Here is a 23,201-nt window from a genome sequence, read left to right on the forward strand (position 1 = left end):
TTTGTGAACTACTGGAATTAAAGTTGTAAGCTACTGCATAAATTGTTGTGCTTGGGGTCATCCTTCCTGAGCTAAAATAAAAATGTGTGAGCTGGAGGCTAAAAAACTGTGAGCTAGCTCATGCTAATTCAGTTTAGAGGGAATACTGATTGTGGCTAAACAAATTGTGGCCAACTAATGTATACACTGACAAATACACTTCTCTTCCAAATTTTGCAATCCAAGGCAGACATGAGAAACAGGATGTAAGTTCGTCATGGGCTGCCACAAAAGGCTGCTACGGTGTGTTGGTATGAGTCAGTCACAAATTCTGCAGGCCTTTTTCAAAGCCAAAGCTGAAGACAGTGTATGAAAACTTGAATATATAAATCATATAGGTTTGTGCTGTTTATTTGTAACATTCCATTTTGGCAGTCAAAAGGAAAAATTGGTTTATGGTCCCAAAGAAGGGGGGCCAGGTCTCCCACTATAGGAGACCTCCTGTCCTGGTCCCCTATTTTCAATGCAGGATCTCTCTTCCAGTGTCATCATGTCTACATAATGCTTTAGGATTCACTCAAAACTCAAATCCAGCACCACTTTCTCATCAAAGTACTATTTCTTGGGTGTTTTCCATTTCTCTCTCTCAGAACTGTAGTGTCAGAACTTAAATAATAGTGGAAATATACAATTGCCCAAATAGACCAATGTAAACTCCAGTGCAGCAGGCATGACTCTATTTTAAAACATTCACTGTGCATTATAGTTACTACCAGGACTCTGGCAGCATACAAGTATTCTAAATAGGTAATAAATAACTAATATGCTACCAACAGAAATGTAAGTGCCCTTCCATGTATAAAACAACTGATTTCTTGTTTATGCTGACTTAAACTGTCCTAGCTAACCTAGTGAAAATGTTCCCCTCTTCCGTTGGGGTAGAAATCATATAACCACATAGGGAGCTTTGTTATGAGAGTTATATTTGTGCAGTTATATTTGTTATGAGAACCACAGCAAAACAGAATATATAAATGTTCTGCATCTGCCATAAGAGTCGCATTATGTCTGTGGAAACCTTTGTATTATAAATGTGCTGCATTCTGCCACAAGAGTTGACTTATGTCTGTGGAAACCTTTGATTGTTCAGGAATGCCAGCCTCCAGGCATCCACATTTTACAAATATCCTCAGAATTACAACTGATCTCTAGATAACAGAGATCAGTTCTGCTGGTGTGGAGGGTGGGCTCAGGACCTGCTGTGGATGGGGGATGGAGGTGAACTTACTGAGAATGCAGAGGAGTACCAAAAATAATTGCCACATGTCCGTGTTACCTGGAAGTGACATCAGGGGGCAACACTCTGGTTTTTGGGCAAAACTCTGTGGTAAAATTAGCTTCTACCATAGAATTTTGCCCAAAAACCAGAGCAATGTCTCCAATGTACCTATGTCACATACACATGTCATGTTTAATCTCTACGTTCTTCCCTGTTTTTTTTTGGGGGGGGGGGCGTGGAATTCCCCCTGACAGCTGGCTGGTAGTGGAGAGATAGAACCCATAAGCAGGGGACCCTCATACTGGGGTAGTTTGGGATCCCTATACCCCACTGAGGTCTCTGTCTTCCTCAGGCTCTACCTCCAAATTTCCAGGAGTTTCCTAGTTTGGAGCTGGCAACCCTACCATAATTTGAAGCAGAATAAACCGTAAAATACCAACAACATCTGTCACTTTATGAGGGATGCACAAGTTTATTTTCCTTTTCCCTTTGTTAGAATCTAGTCCCACTTTGTCAGAATCAGTCCAAGCCAAATTCCAGGGTCAGAGTCAAAGTTCCATCCAAAAGTCCATTACCAAGAGAGCAGAGTCCAGTTCAAAGTGTTATACAGGAGGAAAGGTCCAACATTCCAAGCTCATCCATGAGTGCAGGGAGGAAGATTTCAGCATCAAGAGCCAATCCAAAAGTTCAGAGCTGTTGGTGACTTCCACCTCAAGCAGTCTCCCTTGACTGGTTTTATAGGCCTTTGATGGAAGGTCTTACTTGCAGCTAGATTCTTGGGAGTAACTCTGCAGTTACACATCATCAGCAACCAGCAGGCATCAGGCCAGGAGACATGTGCTTTGTCTTCTTTCTTGAAGCTCCATTCTAAGCCTTTGTCTCTGGTGCTCAAAAGGTGTGGGTGAAACTCGAGGACTGGTAATGACCACCTGGGTTTCTTCTGTTGGAAGGGGGCTGGAAGGTGCTGTGGCTCTGCATCAGCTGTCAGCTGTGAACTCTGACAAGCCTGCAGCTGATCTTCCTGCTTGCTGGTTCTGCTGATTCAGAGCTGATTTCCTGAGGCTCTTCTTTTCCTGAGGATTCCTTAGTGTTACTGAGGCCTGGCAGATCTATAACACCTTTGTCCTGTTTCAAATTAAATTTGGTGTAAATAGGATTTTGAAATGTTTATGTAGCTCAGACATAGGAACAGTTCTGTCATTATGAGTTATCCTCCTCACTCTTCCAGAAAGGAATGTGTAAGATGAAGTAGGATACAAAATGGGCATTGATTATTTCATTTTGACTTAGAGAGACAATACCATTTTTAGCAAGCCTTTATACATGTGGGGAACTCTAGGGAGAAAACAAATCTGAGATCTTCTGAATACAAAACCAAAGATTTTACCATCTCCACATTCAGTGGAAGTCATACACAATAATCATAAGGTGAGAATATTCATAAGATTATTCTCAAGACCCTTTTAAAAATAGTTACTTAGACATTTTCAAAAGATGTACTGGGATCCAAATATGTAACATGTGACCAAAGAAGACAATCTGTAGAGTTACTTCTTTTTTTTTAGTTTGTTTGCTGCAATAGTATGCTGAAGACAGATACTTTTAAGACCATACAGTGGATTGTATGATTTGTCTTAGGAATTGTGGCGAGAAGAAAAGCAAGTGAAATCCCAGGGGCATGCAAAGGTTTTTTTGTACGCATTTCTCTTTTACATGTTTCCATTATATACAAACAAATCTGGTGCTCTGTTTATGCTGCTGGAGTTTCAGTACTGAGATGCTTGGTATGTATTGTGATCTGTTAATACTATAAAAGGCTAGATAGCTCTTGTAGATAGCTCCAGTTTCTAAAACAATGGTTTTCAGCTGTGTTTCAAGATAAACTGGATTCTACTATTGACCTTTCCGTGCAAGATGCAGCTGCAGTTGAAGGATAAGCTGTTCAGGGGTGGCAGCCATGCCCCAGCACTCACCTGCTTCACAGCAGATATCAGTAGAGGTCAGCCTTGCCCAGGCACTGCTGAGTCTTGGCAGTCCAAGCATTGGCAATTTGTGTAAAGCATAATGTATTGTTTGTCCCTAAGAACCAAAGTCAAAGCAGAGAAAAACAATGGTGCTGTGGGGATGTTTAAAAATTTCTATTCCACACATTCTTATGAATTTCACATGCTGCTTTGTAAGGATCTGTAAAGCAACCTGGGAGAGGCAACCTTGGTCATGGCACCAAAACTCTAGAACTCCGTCCCCAATGGAGATTCTTCTTGGTGGAAACAGCTTTAGAGAAAGTTGCTTTACATATCCCCTGACAAAGCAGCATGAGAAATGCATAAGGATCTTTGTGTGGGATAAAAAGTTTAAAAATTCTCACTGCACTATCGTTGTTCTTCTCTCCTTTGACCCTGTATTGGAACAGCCAATTCTTTTTCATGTCTATAATATAGTGGGTTCAACGCAAGAAGGAGACGCGGTTGTAGTGAACATAGCTCTCTTTATTCAGTACAGCATAGTAACAGCTGAACTCTAAGACTGGTGCATTGGGCCAACTATATACAGTTCAAGGTTCCTGTGCTAGGACCCCATTGGATCATTTAAATCAGTAGGGGGCCTGCCATTGGAGCAAGGCAGCATGGAATTGGATCCTACTGCCATGTTCCAGAGTCCCCAAGCTCAGTCCTAAAAGCTCCATTGAGCGAGGCAGGAATGCAGGTAATAGTATCATTAGTCCACATACACAACATCCCTCCCCCCACCCCCAATCCGCAAGCCCTAACAAACAGTCCTGGAGGTAGGCTGGCTTGTGGTGCTCCCGTATGGACTGTCTGGGTGCCGAAGTGGGCAGAGGAGCAGTTGCGACTTCTGGCATGGTGAGCGAAGGGGGCAGCAATGCTGGAGTCTCAGCTGGCATCACGGCCTCCTTGGTTGCCACTGACTCAGCCTGGGGCACTGGTGCCAAGTACTTGGGTTTGGCCAGCTCGGTTGGTTGAGATGGCAGAGCATCTGGCTGGTCCACAGGGCTGTCATTGTCAACCTCATTCTCTGGGACTGCGCAGGACCCCAGTTGGTCAATGTGCCACCAGAGGGTGAACCCACCTTCTGAGGTCACCTTGTAGGAGACTGACCCTAGAACCTTTGCCACCATGGCTGGAATCCAGGCTGGGCTGCCCTCAAAGTTCTTAGCATAGACTGGGTCCCCCAGAGCAAATTTGCAGGGAGCCCAGAGCACGTCCAGAAGCTCTTGCAGGTCAAGGGCTTGGTCCAGGTTCAACTGGTTCAAGAGGATGGACAGCTGCCAGCCCATTAGGAGTTCCACCTGGCTGTGGCGAGTGGCAGTGAAGAGAATTGCATGCTGGTCCAAGAGAAACTCCACAAGACGGGCCTCCCAGTCCCCATGGATGATGCAGCGGAGCAATTCCTTGGTTGTCTGCATCATCCGTTCCACCTGGCCATTTGTGGCTGGGTGGAAGAGCGTGGACCTGATGTGCCTTATCAGGTTCCGAATGCAAAAGTCCTGGAACTCACCCAATGTAAAAGCAGTCCCATTGTCAGAAATGAGAGTGTCCGGCAGGCTGTGAGTAGCAAAAACCAGGTGGAGGACTCTGATGGCGATTCAGGAGGAAGTAGATGCCACAGGGACTACTTCCAGCCACTTCAAATGTGAGTCCATGATGAGGAAAAATGTCTGTCTCTGAAAGGGCCCTGCAAAGTCAAAATGCAGGCAGGACCATGGGTTGTGGATGGACTCCCAATGTTGTATTGGAGAATGGGGTGGTGCCAGTCAGGTCTCCTGGCAGGGTTGGCACTGGGTGACCCAGGACTCGATCGTGTCATTGATCCTGGGCCACCAAACATAGCTGCAGGAAAGTGCCTTCATCTGCACTTAGGGTGGCCATAATGTCTGAAGGCCAGCCAGGGACACCTTTGGGGGGGGGAAGGTAGGGGTGCGCGCGCGCAAAATGCGTGCGCCGCCGGAAACAGGAAGTGACGTCACTTCCGGTGACGTCACTTCCAGTGATGTCATGCCACCGCCGGAAACAGGAAGTGACATCACTTCCTGTGACATCACTTCCCCCTGCGCCACCTGCCGGAGGCAGGAAGTGACATCACTTCCTGTGACATCATTTCCCCCAAATGACATCATTTCCCCCAAATGCCACTGCCGGAAACAGGAAGTGACTTCACAGCACTTCCTGTGACGTCCCCAAAAATCCCCCAAATATCACCGCCGGAAACACCAAGATTATTTATAGAGAGGGAAACGGGGAAATAAAGTTAAATAAAACTCTTTTTTTACTTTTTTCAAAGTGAGAAGACTAGAGAGAACGGGTTCCACGCTGAGAAGCCAGTCAGATTCCAGTGAGATTCCAGTGAGACTGCGCTGCATAATGCAGCCTATTTATTTTGTCCTGTTTCCTCTGTTGGCTCTATCTGCGCCACCTTCATCACTTTCGGGGTGTGGATCCCCCAGTGGGGTGGTCTCCCGACTCCCTCTGCCGGCTGTTTCTGATAGCCCTGCGCCCCCTCTTTCATTTGATATGTGTCCCGTGCGGGTGCCACTCTCCCGCCGGGAGATGCCGCAAAATGAGCCCCCTTGAGGCTTATGGCGGCAGGGCTCGGGGGAAGCGAGCTAGACTGCTGTTCTTTTGAGGGGTTATAGAGTGTTTCGAGCCCGTCCCTGTGGCATCGGTCCCATCATTGTGGGACCCAGGGGGCCGGCGCAGCGGCACGCCGAAGCAGCCTGTCACTAATAACACAGGTCGAGATGCAGGACAGGAACCCGGAAGTGACTGACAGGCTGCTCCCGGGAGCACATAATCAAAGAATGGCTGGACCCCAGGAATTCCTTTTAAAAGAGAGTCCACTAAGTTCTGGAAAATTCCAGGGCCACGCTGACCTCAAATTGGAGGCTCTTGACCCAGAAAGCGCCCTGGTGTGTAACAATTGCTTGCGCATCAGCTGTTGCCTCATCCACGGGTAGCTGCTGATATGCCCGGGCCAGGTCCATCTTTCCAAATATTTTTGCCACTGCCAGTAAAGCCATAACATGGTTGACCACAGGGACTCAGTAGGCGTGGTCCTGCAGCGCTTTATTTATAGAACATTTGTAGTCTGCGCAGATGTGGACACTTCCATTGGGCTTCACTAGTGTAACGATGAGAGTTTCCTTTGCATTGGTGACTGGTTCTAAAAACCCCAGGCTACAGGGCAGCCAACTGCTCTTCAATCCTGGGTTTTAAAGTGAAGGGGATGTGTCATGCCTTAAGCCTTATAGGCTGCATGGTGGGGTTGAGCTGCAGGGACACAGAGGGCCTGGTGTAGGTCTCCAGAGTTCCATCTAAAACTAATGGGAACTCCTCACAGATATTTTGGAAATCTTGGCCGATGTGGGTTCTGTATTCAAGTTACGCAGATCCCTAGAGGATCGAACCACGCCTGGCCTAGCAGACTAGAGAGGGACCTGGCAACAACTAGCAGTGGAAGCATGCCTTTGAACTGGCCATACTTGACCCGGAAAAACCCCATGCCGTTTATGGCGACTTCCCATTTTTGAAAGTCCCACATTATTACTGGGGAGGGATATAGGTGAGGTCCCCCTTTGGGGCACAGTTGTTTGAGGGTTTGGGCCAAGATCACCAAGAAGGTGGCCCCTAAATCTATCTCCATCTTGCATGGAGCACCCTCTGTGACCACAATGCTCTTTAGTTTGTCTGGAGAGGGCTTGGACAACTGGCATACCTGGGTCGATGATGCATTGTGGGAGTGCAGCTCCTCAACTCTGGTGGCCACATGGCGTCAGCCATGTTGCTGCTGTGTTGTGCCCCCTGATGTGGAGCGGGTCATTTTGGACTGGCAGACCCATGCCAGGTGGCCCAACTTCCTGCACTGGCAGCAGGTAGCATCCCTAAACTTGCACGATAGATGCTTGTGATCTTCCCCGCACTAGGCACAGGACCAGGAGGTCAATGTCTCTGGTGCACATGGAGGTAGGCGCATGGGACCGCATGGTGCAGCTTGAGAGTGTCGTCACCATCCAAGTCCTTGGATGCCAATGTGGAGAGCTGGTGAGCGCAGACCTCGGAACAGCGGTTTTTGTCCTTACCCACCTTTTTGGCTGCAGTGGTGATCTTGAGAGCCTTTTCAAGCATCAGGTCATCCACCTCAGCGATTTTCCAGATGGCCTTCTCATCATGGAGGCTGTGGGTGAACTTTTCAAGCAGGGCCTCTTCCTGCTGCGCCACAAACTTCGTTTTCACCCCGAGTTCACGCAAGTAGGTGAGGTAGTCGGCAGCTGACTCATTTGGTTGCTAATGCCTGAAGAGGAATTGAAGCTGTCAGGTCATACGAGTTGGCTGAGGAGTGAAGTGGCTGGTCAGTGCTGTGATGATCTGCTTGAAGGAGGATGATTTAAGCATTGCTGGCACGACCAGGCTCTCAGCTAGCCTCAAAGTGGTGATGCCACAGGTACTCAGCAAAATGGCCTTTTTCATCTCCTGTTTCTCATCCTGGTTTCCGATCTCCTGGGCCACGAGATAATATTTGAGTTGTTTGACCCCCAATTCCCATAGCTCGGGATGGGCTGCGTCAAACTCGGGCAGCATTGCTGTAGCTGTAGCCATGTCATCTGGTGTGGCGATGCAATGTGCAGGGCTGGCAGCTTGGGAGCAGCGATGCGTGGTACTGGGTTCCGGGGCTTGCTCAGCAGGATCCCATCCTTGTCGCCACTATAATATAGTGGGTTCAATGCATGAAGGAGATGAGGTTGTAATGAACATAGCTCTCTTTATTCAGTACAGCATAGTAATGGCTGAACTCTAAGACTGGTGCATTGGGCCAACAGGGCCAACTATATACAGTTCGAGGTTCCCACGCTAGGACGCCATTGGATCATTTAAACCAGTAGGGGGCCCACTATTGGAGCAGGGTAGCAGGGAATTGGATCCTACTGCCCATTGTTCCTGAGTTCCCAAGCTCAGTGCTAAAGGCTCCAATGAGCCACACAGGAACATAGGTAATAGTATCATTAGTCCACATACACAACAATATTTTAGTGATGAAGGACAAGTGCCCTTTTACTTTTGTCCAGAGGTTAAAGTACCTTGAGAAGCATAGGAAAAACAAACTTGGGAAGAAGCAAGTAGGATCTTTCCCAATTCTACCCCTATAGTTAGCCTCAAAACTAGAATATATATATATATATATATATATATATATATATATATATATATATATATATGCCTATTTCTTTTTATCTGATACCATTTAAAGTATGGGAGAGCATAATTTCATTGAGGAGGAGGTTTTTGACATCAGTAAGTGGGTGGACAGAACAGCAGTGCCAAAGCATAAAGAATTCATTGTCACAAATTAGGAAAACATGCAGTAAGTTTAAAAACAGCAAAACTCATGGAAGAGTTGAGGAGTCACAGAAAGTCAGACATCATTTTGTATGACAAAGCAATCTAGAGGAAAATACTAAAACAAAATAGATGATGCTTCCTGGTAGGGAAAGCTCTAACTAACATCTAACTATCACCCCTTCCATATCAATCAATGAGTAATAAAGGATTTTTAAAGGAAAGCTCTGGTTGTCAGATTGGGACAAGTGCTTTGTGCCAGGATTTATGAGTTTATTATAGCCTGTGATGAAGAATGACACACTAGACTCTAACTTGCCAGGCATTTCTCTGGCATACTTTTGTCAAAGGGGAATTATGTGTCACGCTTAAAAGTGGCTCACAATTCCACAGCCTCTGCTGCTTTGCAGCTGCAGTTCCTCACTCCTAAATTGATTTTCCTTCTGAGGTTCTGGCTGCACACTTGCAAGAGTAAACAATTCAGTGAAATGCAGAAGACAAATCCCCATAAGTAGAAGTGGAAAAGTGGTTGAGAGGTAAAGGTTGAAGACTTTTCTCTCCCATCTCTGCTCCAGATCCCCTTCCCAGTATGGTTTATGTGAGGTTTGCCTTCCTCTAGGGTTGCCAGTCTCCAGGGGGAATCTGGAAATCTTCCAGAATTACAGCACATCTCCAGATGACTGAAATCAGTTCCCCTGGAGAAAATGGCTGCTTTGGAGAGGGGAGCCTATGGCATTATGTCCTGCTGAGGTTGCTCTCCCCCCACCCCGAACCCTGCCCTCCTCATGCTCTACCCTCCAAATTTCCAGGAATTTCTTAATCTAGAGTCAGCAACTCTAGGTGGTATCCCTTTCTGCTTTTGTTATTTCCTTCTTAAGACAGGATAAAAGCTATCAACTCCTTCAAGGAAAGGTCACATTCTTTGCTCGGTGATGAATTCATATCAATTTTTCATAGTATTTTGTCTGTTAAATATCTGGTAGCTGCTTCTAGGCTGTTGCTGTTACATACCCTAGAGACAAAAGAAAGACAAAGGGGGCAGAGGAGTAAGAACAGAATTTATAGGACTAGAGATGTACACTTAGTGTGTTCTGTAAATTCAGTTGCTTTGCCAGTTAGATTAAGTACAATGAAAGTGGATCAAAGAAGTCAGTGCAAGCCTAAGAAACTTCTCACAGTAGGATCATTTAATTCAGGCCAATTCCCAGCTAGCCCTGATGCAGTTTTCTCATACTGTTTCTGCCAGATTTTACACACGCTGCCTCAGGGCCACAACTTGCCCACCTCTTTCCCAAGTTCTCTCCAAGGCTGTAGGATTCTCTGAAAACTTAATTTTGAAGCCGCAAAGAAAACTCGGGGAAGAGGTAGGGCAAGTCGCAGCTCTGTGGCAGTGTGTGCAAAATCGGGCAGAAGCACCACAAGGAGAAGGAGTGCGAAAGTGCAGTGGGGAATTCGCCACAGGCTAGTGGGGAATTCGCCACAGTCTCTCCCTTGGCTTTTAAGGGAGGCTGTAATACCAACTTGTTCAAGAAAGCTTTTGGCCTGTAAGCTTTGATGATCAGTCCTTGTTTTACAAGGCAATTAACACTTTGATTGTATCGTTTTTCCTTACCTTTAAACGTATTTTATTAGTATTGTGTGTGTTTAAATTGTGTGATAATAAAGTAATGTGATCTGCCAAAATATAAATCAAATACGCAATATAAATATTTTAAATCAATAAATAGATGGAATAAGCCCAACATAGCTGTTTGAGAGTATGAAGAGTTTTAAAGGTGAGAAGCTAGGAATAAATACCATTAGTTCTGATAGTAGGCAGTGCTGGGTGCCAGAAACTGCTCTCTGCCTTTAAAAAGAGCAATAGCCTCCAGATAAAATGCAATCTTTTCTTTGTTTAGATACTGATTTTCAGGTTCCATGACAGCTTTGCTGACCTGAGCAAGGTCTTCTGCAAGTGTCAAAATGCAAATAGGCAAAATCAACAACTGCCTGTACATGTGCCTTCTCAGTTGTGGTTCCACAGTTGCCAGATCCCTCTGTGCATCTGGTGGGAAATATGGAGTGGGCTTAATGAGAACAGGGAGTCTTACCTGATGTTTCAGCAATGTGCCCATGTAACTTTCAACAGAAGTACTGTAGGCACATCAGGGTGATGCTCTGAGTTTTGGGCAAAAACTCTATGGTAGAATTAGCTTATACCCTAGATAGAGTTTTTGCCCCAAAACCAGAGCATTGCCCTGACACGCCTGCATCATTTCCGGGTCACACTGAAGTCACATAGGCACATTGCTAAAATGTTGAGTGTTCCTCCCTTTTGGGGAAGGGTAAGTCCTCCCCACCTGCCAGCTGTTTGGCAGCAGAGAGGTGGGGTCTGGGAACAGGGAAATCCTGACATTCCTATGTGGCCTCCTTGTGAAATGGCCTACCTAGGAGGTCAGGAAGGCTCCCATGTTCCTGCTTTCCACAAACTATGAAAAACTGAGGTATTGAAAAGGGATTTTCTGTGCAGACAATGGAGTTTCACTGTACGAAATGATTCACAAAGTTACTTAAATAAATTATTAGGTGCTCTGGTGTATGCTACTGTTTAGCTTGCTGAAACTAGGATCCTATTATAGAATTCTATATTGCTTTATTCTTTGCTTCAATTCTGTTGGTTCTATAACCTTCTGTAACTCGCCCGAGACCCTGGAAGCTACAAGGGGTTCTTCCCGGGGGACCCAGTCTATGCAAAAAACTTTTCTAATGGACCTGAATGGGTACTGGCCTTGGTGCTGCAGGTTACTGGGTCCCGCTCATATGAGGTATCAATGGAAGAAGGCCAACTCCTCTATCGGCACATAGATCAGTTGCATCACCAGACCTTGCTAGACGAACAGGGAGAGCCCGAGGTACCAGGGAGTGGGGAGGGCGTTGGGTCACCACCGGCTGCTGCAACGCTAACACTGGTTTTGCTAACCTTGGAACTGAACAGAGACTCTGGCCTGTTTTCCCCAGCAAGGAACTTCCCCAGAGGGAACTCTGTTTCCTCAGCAAATGCCAGACGTCCCCCTTCTGCCTTAGCTTCTCAGCGGGGAACCAGCAGCACCTAGTGTGATTCCAGGAGACCCCGTTCCCCAGGTCAAACCTCGGCGGTCCCAAAGGGAACAGCGGCCACCAGCATACCTTAAAGATTATGTGAATTGAACTAGGGGGGGAGGAGTGTTGTGTCTTGCATTTTGGTCCCTGAAATTACAACATAGTGTGACTACGCGCATTGAGGTGAGCCGTGGGAAACTGTGGGTCACCTGACTGTAGGGACTGAGGTTGACCGCCAATTAAGATCTGTGATGGGAACTTCAACCTGACAGGATTGGACTGAGCCAGGAAGGGGGTTGTTCCAGGTGAAAGCATATAAGTGGGGACCCGACCCCGCCACGTTGTTTTTGTAATGTGCTCTTCAATAAAGTATGTTTGCTGTTGAACATCTCTGGACCCAGTACATTACAGTAATATTATATGGAGGGAAGTGCTGCACAGTAAAACTGCTTCATGTTTCCTTTGTGCATGATGTGTGATCCAAGCCCCAGTTTACACTAAACAAACACTGTTTTTTTTTAGCACTCCTCAATCTCATCCTGCTACTTTTCTGCTCTATACCAACCCTGTACCACAATTGCTTTTCACCATCATCAGGAAATATATATATATATATATATATATATATATATATATATATATATATATATATATATCTCATATAATTGTGTGTTTATGTGTAATCACCCTCTTCCATATACTTGTAATTTGAAGATACGGCAATTCTCTAGGTTTATCTGAATTTTCTGATTTTACTCTGAATAGAAGCAGGATGGGGGGGGGGGGGGGGGAGAGAGTTTTTATATTCAGCCACCCAATACCAGAGGATCCCTGTTATACAATATTTCTGTATAAATATTGTCCTTATACATCTCCTTTGTGTACACAGGAGGTAACTGAGGGGTTGTGACCATTACTAGGGAGAGCAGGTTTGCAGTGCTTCTGACCATTCTGAGATTACTTGTGCAGGAGTAAGTTCACACAGCCAGCTATTACAGAAGAAAGTCCATAGATCTTTTCCCTAAATTTAAGACTCACAGCTGATTTTGGAAACTGACTTCATTGATAAAGATTGCATCTGAAAATACTTTGAATAATATTAACTGTTGAATTTGATTAATGCTGGGTTATTGATGTACACAGCTCATCACATGAACATGAACATATGAAGCTGCCTTATACTGAATCAGACCCTCGGTCCATCAAAGTCAGTATTGTCTTCTCAGACTGGCAGCGGCTCTCCAGGGTCTCAAGCTGAGGTTTTTCACACCTATTTGCCTGGACCCTTTTTTGGAGATGCCAGGGATTGAACCTGGGACCTTCTGCTTCCCAAGCAGATGCTCTACCACTGAGCCACCATCCCTCCCCGATATTACAATCATTCATACCTTATATATACACGTGTCTGGTGTAAAAATAAGGTCCATTAGATGAGCTTTTGACATTGGTCTTATACATTCTGTGCTGTAACAAAATCAAATGGTGGGATTTTTGAACGGAACAAACTTGTCATCGCTAGGATCTTTACAGGATTGTTCCTTTTTGTGGTTTATTTATATATATTATTTTCTTCCTCTTATCACTTTAAAAAACAACAACAGTAGCCCAGGAAGTGGCTGGGACATTTCCTGCCAAAGCTCAGGTACTGCTTCCAAATGTTGTACTTAAAGTCTCACAAAATGAAAATAAACTATGCCTCTTGACACATTGATTACTGATTCCCTTTAAAAGCAAGTTCTTCTTAAGCAAGACATTGACTGTGTGCTTCCTCTGGCCTACAGCACTTAACCAAAATGTTATGAGAGACACTGATCTGTTCCTGTTCTGTTGACTTGCCTCTGCCTGCCATCTTTTGCCACGAGGGCAGAGCAATGGACATAGCATGCAGTGCTGGCAATAGGGGTTCTGCCACCACAGGCAAGTATCCCTGCCCTGCCACCTGCTCGGCATGCCAAAAGTCAAAGGTGGAGGTGTGGCACCTGTACTGCTTGGAGCCTTGTTTCCCTGAAGGAAGGGAAGGAAGGCTCAGAGTGGCATGCGTGTCACCACTGCACTGCTGCTTTTGCCTGTCTGTCCACAGGCCCGGGCAGGTGAAAGCAAAGCAGCAGCACCTGTGCCACTCAGAGCCTTCCTCCTCTTGCAAGGGAAGGCAGGCTCAGAGCAGGGCAAACTTTGGGAACAGCCAGCACATTGAGGAAATATGCCAATATGCCAGGAACATATAGTTTTACCTCCTTCTGTTTGCTTCTTTTTCTCTTTTTAAAGTGAGTGGTTCACTTTGTTTTTTTTTCAGTACCTGTATGCTTATCTTATCAATTATATCGCCAACACTGGGGCTGTGAACAGACATGCAGCTTGATCCAGTTTGGCCCCATTTCTAACTTAACCTGCTTCAATGTGCTTTCACCCCATCCTTGATTGATCAAACAGGGAGTGGGGCAGTGGGCTCCCCCCATTTGTCTTCTGAGCATGTGCACAAGCATTTATGGGAAGTAGCACTTCAAACTCCTGGCAAAATGGTGGCAGCTTGTGGCCAATGGGATTGCTGGAGGAGGCTGCTGGGATATGTAGTCGACAACTGAAACTTTAAAAACTCATAGTCATAATTACTAATATAATAAGGAATCACTTAATACACGTCTTTGTCAAATTCAATTTGTGTAAATATTATTGTCTCAATAATAAAATATACAAAAAGGCATAACATTAATACAGCTTAAAATTTCCAAAACAACAATTTTCTATCTTGAAGGAATTAATGCACCACAATACTGAAGTGCAGTTACTTAGTTTTTAAGACTGAAGAACGTTCTAATGCATATACAGTTCAGTTGGGACCATGGTCTAGATTTCAGTCTTTCATACAGAGAGGCAATTGTCAGATCACCACCTTAATTTGTTTAAGGTCTTTTAAAAAAAATTTAAATTAAAAACCTAACAAATTCACTCCAAAGGAATGAAGCTTTGTGACTGACACAGTTTTCTTCCAGTCATTACAATCCATGGCCATACTCATATTTACACAAGTACTGTCCAATCAGTGCTGTGCAATTTTGTTGTCAACTTGACCCAATAAACAGCTTCTTGCAAAGCTTGATCCATGGTCTGATACAGCTGTCACAAATGCAGTGAGTGCATTTCCACAGGAAGCACACCATTAAAATGGTGCGTGTCTTAACTCTCTTTCAGAATACTATGATTCAAACTATTAGAAACTGTATATTAGCACAGCTGCATTGGTATGGATGGGATGTGATTAGCGGAAATTCATTCATGGCAATGCCCAACAGTGTTTTGTGGAGGGTACTGAAATCACTATCTGGAGAGTGCTGCTAAAGGGGACCCAAGGCAGATAGAAGGGGACTGTCACTGTTCTTAGATAACACTATGTAGCTCAAAAAGGGAGCCTTGACTCTCAAAAGCTCAGGCCCTCCCAATCTTGTTGGTCCTTAAGGTGCTATTGGACTAGCTCTTGTACTGCAGACCAACACAACTAGCATGTGGACAGAGGCTAACACTGCTGACCTATGATATCATCAGTTCATCCTGGACTCTGTTAGACCATCTCCAGCTTTGTTTCCCTGTCTTCACCATGGCCAAGCTAAGCTTCTTGTACTGGAAACTGTCTTCACTCACTGGCCTTCACTCAGAAGCAGTGGTGACAAAAAAAATGTGCTTTTCATTCATCTACTTTTTAGTCATATGCTCATTTGTCTTCAGGGAAAAATATGTATTCATATTTTGTGATGAGCCATTTCAATTAATCCCTTGTGCAAGTCACATTGCTTAACTTATCTATTGCAGCCAGAAATGTTCTTGTTGGAAAACTCTAGAAGCTAACATGCTACATTTTTGGTACAAAGTGCTATAATTTTGCTACTACATGGTGCCTAAATTCCTTCTAGTCCCCCAACCATGCATTATCAGCATGCTGACGGACCAAGGATAAACAGTCTGGAGAAAAACGTCAGTTTCTATTTCTAGCACTGTCATGATTCATTATAAAAATAGGAAAAGAAAGAATCAATGAAAACTGTGTTAGGAAGTCACAAACCATACAAGGCATTAGGTTAGCCACAGCCGTGGGTGTAATACTCCCTCTCTCTCTCTTTTTCCACCCTTTCCTCTTCTAGCTGGAAGATGCACCTCCTCTTCCTTCCACGGCTACAGACTGTCTGCGGCCAGATGTTAGAATCCCTGCTGCTCAGAGCCAAAACTGCTCCAACTACCAGCCAGACCTGAACATCACCCACGGTTTCCTCTATCCTCCTAGTTAGTAAAGCTCTTTATATAGAATGAGCCATAACGTTTTAATCAGTTGGATGTGGCTGCTTGTTTAAATATATATACAGCGCCAAAACGACCCACTAGGGATAAGTGCGGCATTTGAGGCAGGGGGAAAGAGGACTTCAGTGGTATTTCATGATAGAAAAAAAGAATAGCTTTGCTGTAATCATTGCTTTCTGCAGAATCCTTGTATTGTATCTAAATGTTTTTATTTAGCAGATTTAGTTTTATACTAAATAAGAAAATATGGAGGGGCTGAACAGAAAATCACTGACTGTTCTGGCTAACAGTTTTTAGCAAAGTTGATAAATATTCTTTCTAGGGATGCCACCCCCCCCCCCCCTGAAACACTGGTGTTCCCAACTGGTGCTCAGATTAGCAGCAGGAGAAAATGGGGGGAGGGTATCATTGCTGCATCAACACCACTTCCAGCTAAAACTTGGAAGTGACATCACTACCACTCTAGGATTTTGCCAATTTCTATGGTTTTACTATAGAGGTTGGCAAAATACAGGAGAGGTGATAACATCCATTCTGGATTTTTGTCAGAAGTGATATCTCCCAAGGCTTCCAGACATGCTTGGCAACCCAACTTTCTTCAGAGGTTCAGTTTGAATTAGTGTATTTAATTTACAAATAAACCCTTATGCAAATCTGTGTTCAACTTAAAGCTATATGTAATTTATCTTTTCACTTTGTATATACCATTAATTTGTACATTTTTGTAGACTTGAATTCAACTGATGCTGAACAATATGATGCTTTACTTACAAGTAACGTTGTCCCCATGTACAAAGAATTCAAAAGTAAGTTTTGATAAAATTGATCTAAATGCATAAAATGCAGTTGACATTCTTGCCTCAGGGTCAAGTCCTAAGTGGCCAAGGGAAAGAAAAGATGCTTCTAATGAATTCGTGGATGGGCCTTTCAGGAAGTTTTTTTTATTCAGATGATACAGTGGTAACTTGAACAAGGTGGCCTTAGATGAGTACATTGTATTTCTGTCACTTGCAGAGCTTTCCTTAGCCAGAAAAATGAATGAGAAGTCCTTGTGTCCAAGCTGGCTGGGTGATCATTAATAGGACACACTCAGGTATTCCTTATCAATCTTCTCTACCTTGGTAAAGCAGTGGAGAAGAACTACTAGCAGCCAAAAAGATTTGAATATTGTTTTGACTCCTTGACCCAAATTTGTGCCATATTATAACCTCTTCAGAGGGGCAATGGTATTTCAACAGCTGGACTGCTGGGCATTTCTGTTTCACAGAAAGCAGCAGCTGTGGCATTGGAATGGGTAGGGGAATCCTTGTTGGTTTATACACAGGGGGGTGTACTTGAGGACAAACTTTAGGAAACATCAGAAGAAGCCATGACTCTGAGCCCCAGGGAATATACTTGTATAGTGAAGTCACAAGACTGGTGAATTTAGGATCTCCATTCCAAATATGAGCACCAAGTGTAATTTCAGCAGATTCAGGATTTATCAGAGGTTATCTAGCCCAGTGCTATATGTTGTTCATCTGTTGGCTTAAATATTAGTGGGGGTGTGATGAAATTACAAAGGTGAGCCAAATGTGAGCATAAGATTTTAGTTATATATTCTCATCACCTGCAGCTGGAACTTTTCTGTATAACACCTTATTATCATTGGGTCTAATTATATCTCATGGTCTTCTTTACAGGAATATGGAATTATTTTCATGAGACACTACTTTCAAAATATGCTAAAGAGAGGAATGGATTAAATGTGGTCAGCGGGCCTATATTTGATTATGATTATGATGGCCACTTTGATTCTCTTGACCAAATTAAACCGTAAGTTTAAAAAGAGCACTTTTAAAGGAAATCCTATGATATGCCTTTCTATTTTTGATTTGCATTTAAATTCTACTCTCTAAGGGTGCAGTCAGATGTACCATTAGTGGCGACACAGCTCCGTCTCGCTGACGGATTAAATGTGTTGGTCCAGACATCCACATCTGGCAATTGAGCGTCATGCAGGGTCATCCTGGCTTGCTGCAGATCAATGCCGCATTAATTTGACAGCGCAGAAAATCCGGCCGTTTTTCAAAAAAGTGGCACAAGATCAGCTTTTTCCTGTTTGGACAGCTCACGTGCAATACTGCCCCTTGGAATGTTTACCGCCCCTCCCACTTTTAAAAAAAAAAGCCCCAGCAGACATGCGCATTGCCAGATCATCTGGGAATCTGAGGTGACGCTTCTGCTTCTCCAATTAACACAGGATCGGGGGGGAACGTTATCCCACTATTCAGAACAGGAAAAAAATCTTTTTTTTTTTCAATGTGGAGGATTTCCAGATATCATTGTCACTGCCAATTTCTAGGAAAGTAATTCCTGGCAGTTCCCTGGTTTGAATTGGCAACGTTAATTCTGGAAACTTTTCCCCCTTTTCCCCCCGCCTCTGAAGCAACATTTGATTTCCCACCTCCAAACAGTTGGGTGCATGTTCAATGGACCCCCCCCTCCCAGAAATCACCATCTGATCACACATGCTCTAAGAAAAGAGTGTGATAGTATTGGATGTCTGATTGCTCAACAACAGAATGAGTCGCATTCTTGGATGCTCATCTGAACGGCCCTGCATCGAATCAATATTCAGCGGTTCAAATTTGAGCGCTACACACCCGCTGTTAATGTGACGTGTGACCGCACCCTAAGACAAGGAAGCTCAGGGTGGTTTACATACAGTTTTCTTTCCTTGTAGTTCAGAGGACTAAAATTGGCTATCTCCATCAATAAAATTGCACCAGTTGCCTTCAGGTTATTCTCTGTGATTTACAAATTCTATACAATATTACACTAAACAATTTTATTTTCACAAACAAATGTAAAATTATATAATTTGTCAAAATAACTTTTATAATATCTATAGAGCATTCATATAATGTACTATATCATATGCATGGGGCAGATAATTAATGTTGATTATACATAGTATATCTATAGAGCATTCATATAATGTACTATATCATATGCATGGGGCAGATAATTAATGTTATCAACACTTCTAAATTGGTAGCTGGAAAATATTGTGTATTGACAATATTATCTAATTACATTGTAATGGAATGTATTTTTCCTTCCTAAAATAGCCACACTGACAAGTTTAAACCAGCCTTGGGAGGAGGGACTGATGCTGAGGACAGGAGATAACCTCTCTTCTTCATGGTCCTAGTCCATACCAGGGCTCCATTTCTGCAGCTTCTTTTAGGACTAAATATCACATTGCACTCCTAGAACTCTATTGTTATGTGTAATCCACCTTGAGTCTCAGTGAGAAAGGTGGACTACAAATAATGTAAATAAATGTAAATAAATAAGTATATAAATAAATTGGCTCTGAGCTAGCTAGTGAATATATAAAGGTACACAAAACAAAGTGATTGTTCATACATTGATCAGCTGATATGAGCAGTTTCACATGCTAAACTTTGACTTGAATAGCATACATTTCCATGTCATAGTCTCAGAAAAAATTACTGTGCTTATTATAGTATCCCCTGCTGGAGTACCCAACAGCCAACCCTTGAGAATCAGTGATAGCTGCAGGCAGAGGCACAGCAGAGTCTGGCACGGCCAGGACCTAGCCCCTCACAAATCACTGGACATAAGACTATCCAGTGCTAGTTACATAATGACTAAGAAATGGAAGCTTAAGGGATTTGAACAGTTTAGCTGTGCACTTGAAGGTTTCTGGCCTTAGTGTTACTGGAGTGCTTGAAGGTTTGCGGCCTTAGTGTTACTGGAGATGCTGTCTTTTGGGCAAGACTCGATGCCACATTTGTCAAAAATGGTTTGGAGAAAGAGAAAGAATTTCTGCCACAGTGTAGGAGGAGGGCTGAGATGACAGGCTGGAACTTCCTCCCAAGTCAAAGGCTTTAATATCCTGTCAGCCACACAAGGTTGTTTACAAGTTTTCACAAAGATGTCAAGATGTGTACAAAATTAGTCATGGCAAGATAATCCAGTTCACTGTTGGAATGAACTAACACAGGTCTTCACTCTGTGCATTGTGGGACTGGACAGCACTTTGCATGAATGTCTGTGACACTGCTCCAATTTAAGTTATAGGAATGCCTGCATCTTTTACATATTTATTTGCAGCACTTTCTGGAAACAAATAGAGAGAAATCTTTCCCTCAGATACATCAGAATTTCACTCTCAAAATTCTTCTGAAACATTACTTCTGGTTAAATGTTACTTCAATTTTACATATGGAAAAATAGAATGAGAATAAAGTATGTTATCCTTGAAGGCATGATCCCTATTAAAATCAAGAATGAGGAGAATATTTCTACAAATCCATACCTGGATAAGAATCCAAGAGAAGCTGTGGTAACTGAATGCCCACTGTGGTTATTTACTAGGTAGAAGAAATCACAGGTATATTAACTCATAATTAGTGAGACATGTATGAGTGAAAAACACATGCATGTCTCCATCCTGTTTTCCTAGTAATACTATAATATGTGAATTGCTGAAATGCCTATTGGCAATTCTATGTTGTTGAATGGAGAATGTACATCTGACTTTGGGCAGCCTGTGAGTCAAATCCATAAATTGCATTATTAGAGAGTTCAAAGACCTCTTATCATCCCTGCATCTGCAAAGAACGTAGCACTAAGAGTGTGAATGCAATTATTTGTTCTGCAAGCCATTAATTTATGTTCTTTTATAGGCCTGCAAACAACACACAGATTCCCATTCCGACCCATTACTTTATTGTGCTGACTAGCTGTATGAATCAATCTGACACTCCACTGAACTGCTCTGGCTCCTTGGATGTCCTCTCTTTTATTCTTCCTCATCGTCCTGACAACAGTGAAAGCTGTGCCGTAAGTATGGCATCACGCACTACTCAGAAAACCTTGAATATTCATTGCCTGCTTTTGCCACTGAATGTGTAATTTCAACAAATGGGGCCATGTAGAGTCCTGTAAGAAAGTAATACATCTAACCTTCATAGGTCTTTCCACTTGGTTGTTGTAGCCCAATATCCTGGCTGTACTCAGAAGCAAATACTTTGTATGAGATGTATATGAAACCAAGAAGGGAGTGCAAATATCTTTTCTATTCATTTTAAAAATGCAACAATTGCACTTGTGCAACTACTGCTAGTGGATGTAAGACTAAAACTGCATCCCTAAGCAAAGTTGTACCTTTCTATGTCCATTGAAGTCAAGGGCCTTAGGAACGCGTAGCTCTGCTTTGGATTGCACTGTAAATGGTTAATCAGGATGTCACTGGTTTGAATCTTGCCTCTGCCATGAAATCAGTAGCTGTTCTTAGGCAAGGTATAATTCCTCAGCCTCAGCTCCCCAGTTCCAGTAAAGGAATAATAATACAGACATGACATACTTCACAGAGTTGCGAGGATTACAGCAAAAAATAATATTTTTGGCATGCATTGAACATTTCAAAATGCTGAATAAAGGCTAAGTTTGTTGGTAGATTTCTCCACTGTTCTTAAGAACATAAGAGAAACCATGTTGGATCAGGGCAATGGCCCTTCCAGCCCAACACTCTTTGTTACACAGGGGCCCTTCAGCTGACATTATATATTTTATGTAAAGTGCTTCCGAGCATCACTTTTACTATTGATTTGCATGTGTGAAAGACAAATGCAGCTTTGAATGCACTTGTATCACTTTGTAACTATGGTCATATAAGAAAATGGATTTATGATAACATTTCAATCTTACTGACCATTTTTTGTCATTTGTGAATGATTGTGTTGTATCGGAAGTACATGTTCATCAACTTCTCCCTCTCCACAGAATTGTACAGATCTGAGAATACCATGTTCACATTTCATCAGTCTAGCCTGAACTGAAGTGTCTTTTTGGACATTGCTATCAGTCTCTGCTCCATTGTCATGTTCCCCTTCCTCATCCATGATAGTGGATGTCTGGGGCATATCCATCCTGGTAGCTAGTGAAAAAAACTTGTCATTGTCACTGGTGTGTCTTTTGCCCTCACCAACAATACATAAAAACTCTGATGAAAATGAGTAGCCTTCCTCCCCAGCCTCATCAGTTTCAATGATGTAAGATGCAGGAAATTTGCATCAGGAAATTTGCAAAGTTCTCCTCTAACCTTAACAACTTTGCCAAAGGCCAATGAAATAAATCCCCAGGAAATAAGTTGTAGTGGGGCAAGTTGGGTAGTGGGGAAAGGGAAGTTATACCCTGTGAATCTGACCTAGTTGCAGGGCAGTGTGAGTCAAGGCAAGTATGTTTTTTTCCTGCGCTACCTGGAGTGGGTGGGACAGCATTTACAGTGACATCCTATGCAGACTTGCACACTTTTATAAGCCAATAGACTTCAACAGAATGGCAAGGGTGTAACTCTGCTTAGGATGGCACTGTTAAAATGGGGCAAACATAACTTGCAATTAGCTGTTACTATTTATTAACGAAATTGATCATCACAAAATGCTTGAAAACACACATATAATTTCAGTTCTGAGAATTGGTAAAGCACCAGACCTATGGTTAACATTAAGTAAGCAGATGCAGTACCTGAGGTACAGACCTTTTCTTACAGTAGTGCTCTGTTTTCTCTGCACTGCTGTTTGCTTACAGTATTTGCCTTCCAGCCCTCGAAGATAGCAAATAGGGTAAACTGCTCATACATCGTGTTTACTGCAAGGAAATCAACTATTAAAAGAGCAAACAAGCTCCAGGAGCAAAGAAAATATTGATTTGATCCATCATCCATCCTACAGAAATAGGGAATTATGTAAGCTTGAACTTTGTTCTTTTTCACTTCAGATGCATGGTCTGCCAGAGATCCTATGGGTTGAAAGAAGAATGCAGGCTCATGTAGGACGTGTTCGTGATGTGGAACTTCTGACAGGTCTGGATTTCTACCATGGGAGCAAACAGTCACTCCCTGATATTCTGCAACTAAAAACATTTCTGCCAACATTTGAAACTCTTATTTACTGAGTATGTGTCACTTGAAAATAAAGGATTATCTAGAGTTTGATTTTGGTGTTATTGATTTTTGCTGTTATCTAGAGTTCAGATTACATCAAACTACTGAAATTAAGCATTCATCAAATAACACATGACAAAGACTGTAAAGTATAGTGTGTAATTTTTTAAAGCAGGAATTACAAATCATGAATCAATATATATAACGAATGTATGTAAATATATGGTTTTGTGCACTGTAATATTTCTTTTTTTTTTTTTTTTAA

The 23,201-nt window shown here is 43.1% G+C and overlaps 1 protein-coding gene across 1 annotated transcript in view; it reads left to right on the forward strand.

Annotated features, from left to right (window-relative positions):
- Nucleotides 1-22,987, forward strand: part of ENPP3 (ectonucleotide pyrophosphatase/phosphodiesterase 3) — an 83,386-nt gene extending 60,399 nt beyond the window's left edge. The window contains exons 21-25 of the mRNA XM_060239457.1: nt 15,822-15,960; nt 16,704-16,781; nt 17,658-17,790; nt 20,676-20,832; nt 22,771-22,987. Of these exons, the coding sequence (XP_060095440.1) occupies nt 15,822-15,960; nt 16,704-16,781; nt 17,658-17,790; nt 20,676-20,832; nt 22,771-22,947 (684 nt within the window). The 3' untranslated portion in view covers nt 22,948-22,987. The remainder of the gene's footprint in view (nt 1-15,821; nt 15,961-16,703; nt 16,782-17,657; nt 17,791-20,675; nt 20,833-22,770) is intronic.
- Nucleotides 22,988-23,201: the final 214 nt, after the last annotated feature.

The sequence above is a fragment of the Heteronotia binoei genome, chromosome 1 (assembly GCF_032191835.1).
Source record: "Heteronotia binoei isolate CCM8104 ecotype False Entrance Well chromosome 1, APGP_CSIRO_Hbin_v1, whole genome shotgun sequence".
NCBI classification, from domain to species: Eukaryota; Metazoa; Chordata; class Lepidosauria; order Squamata; family Gekkonidae; genus Heteronotia; species Heteronotia binoei.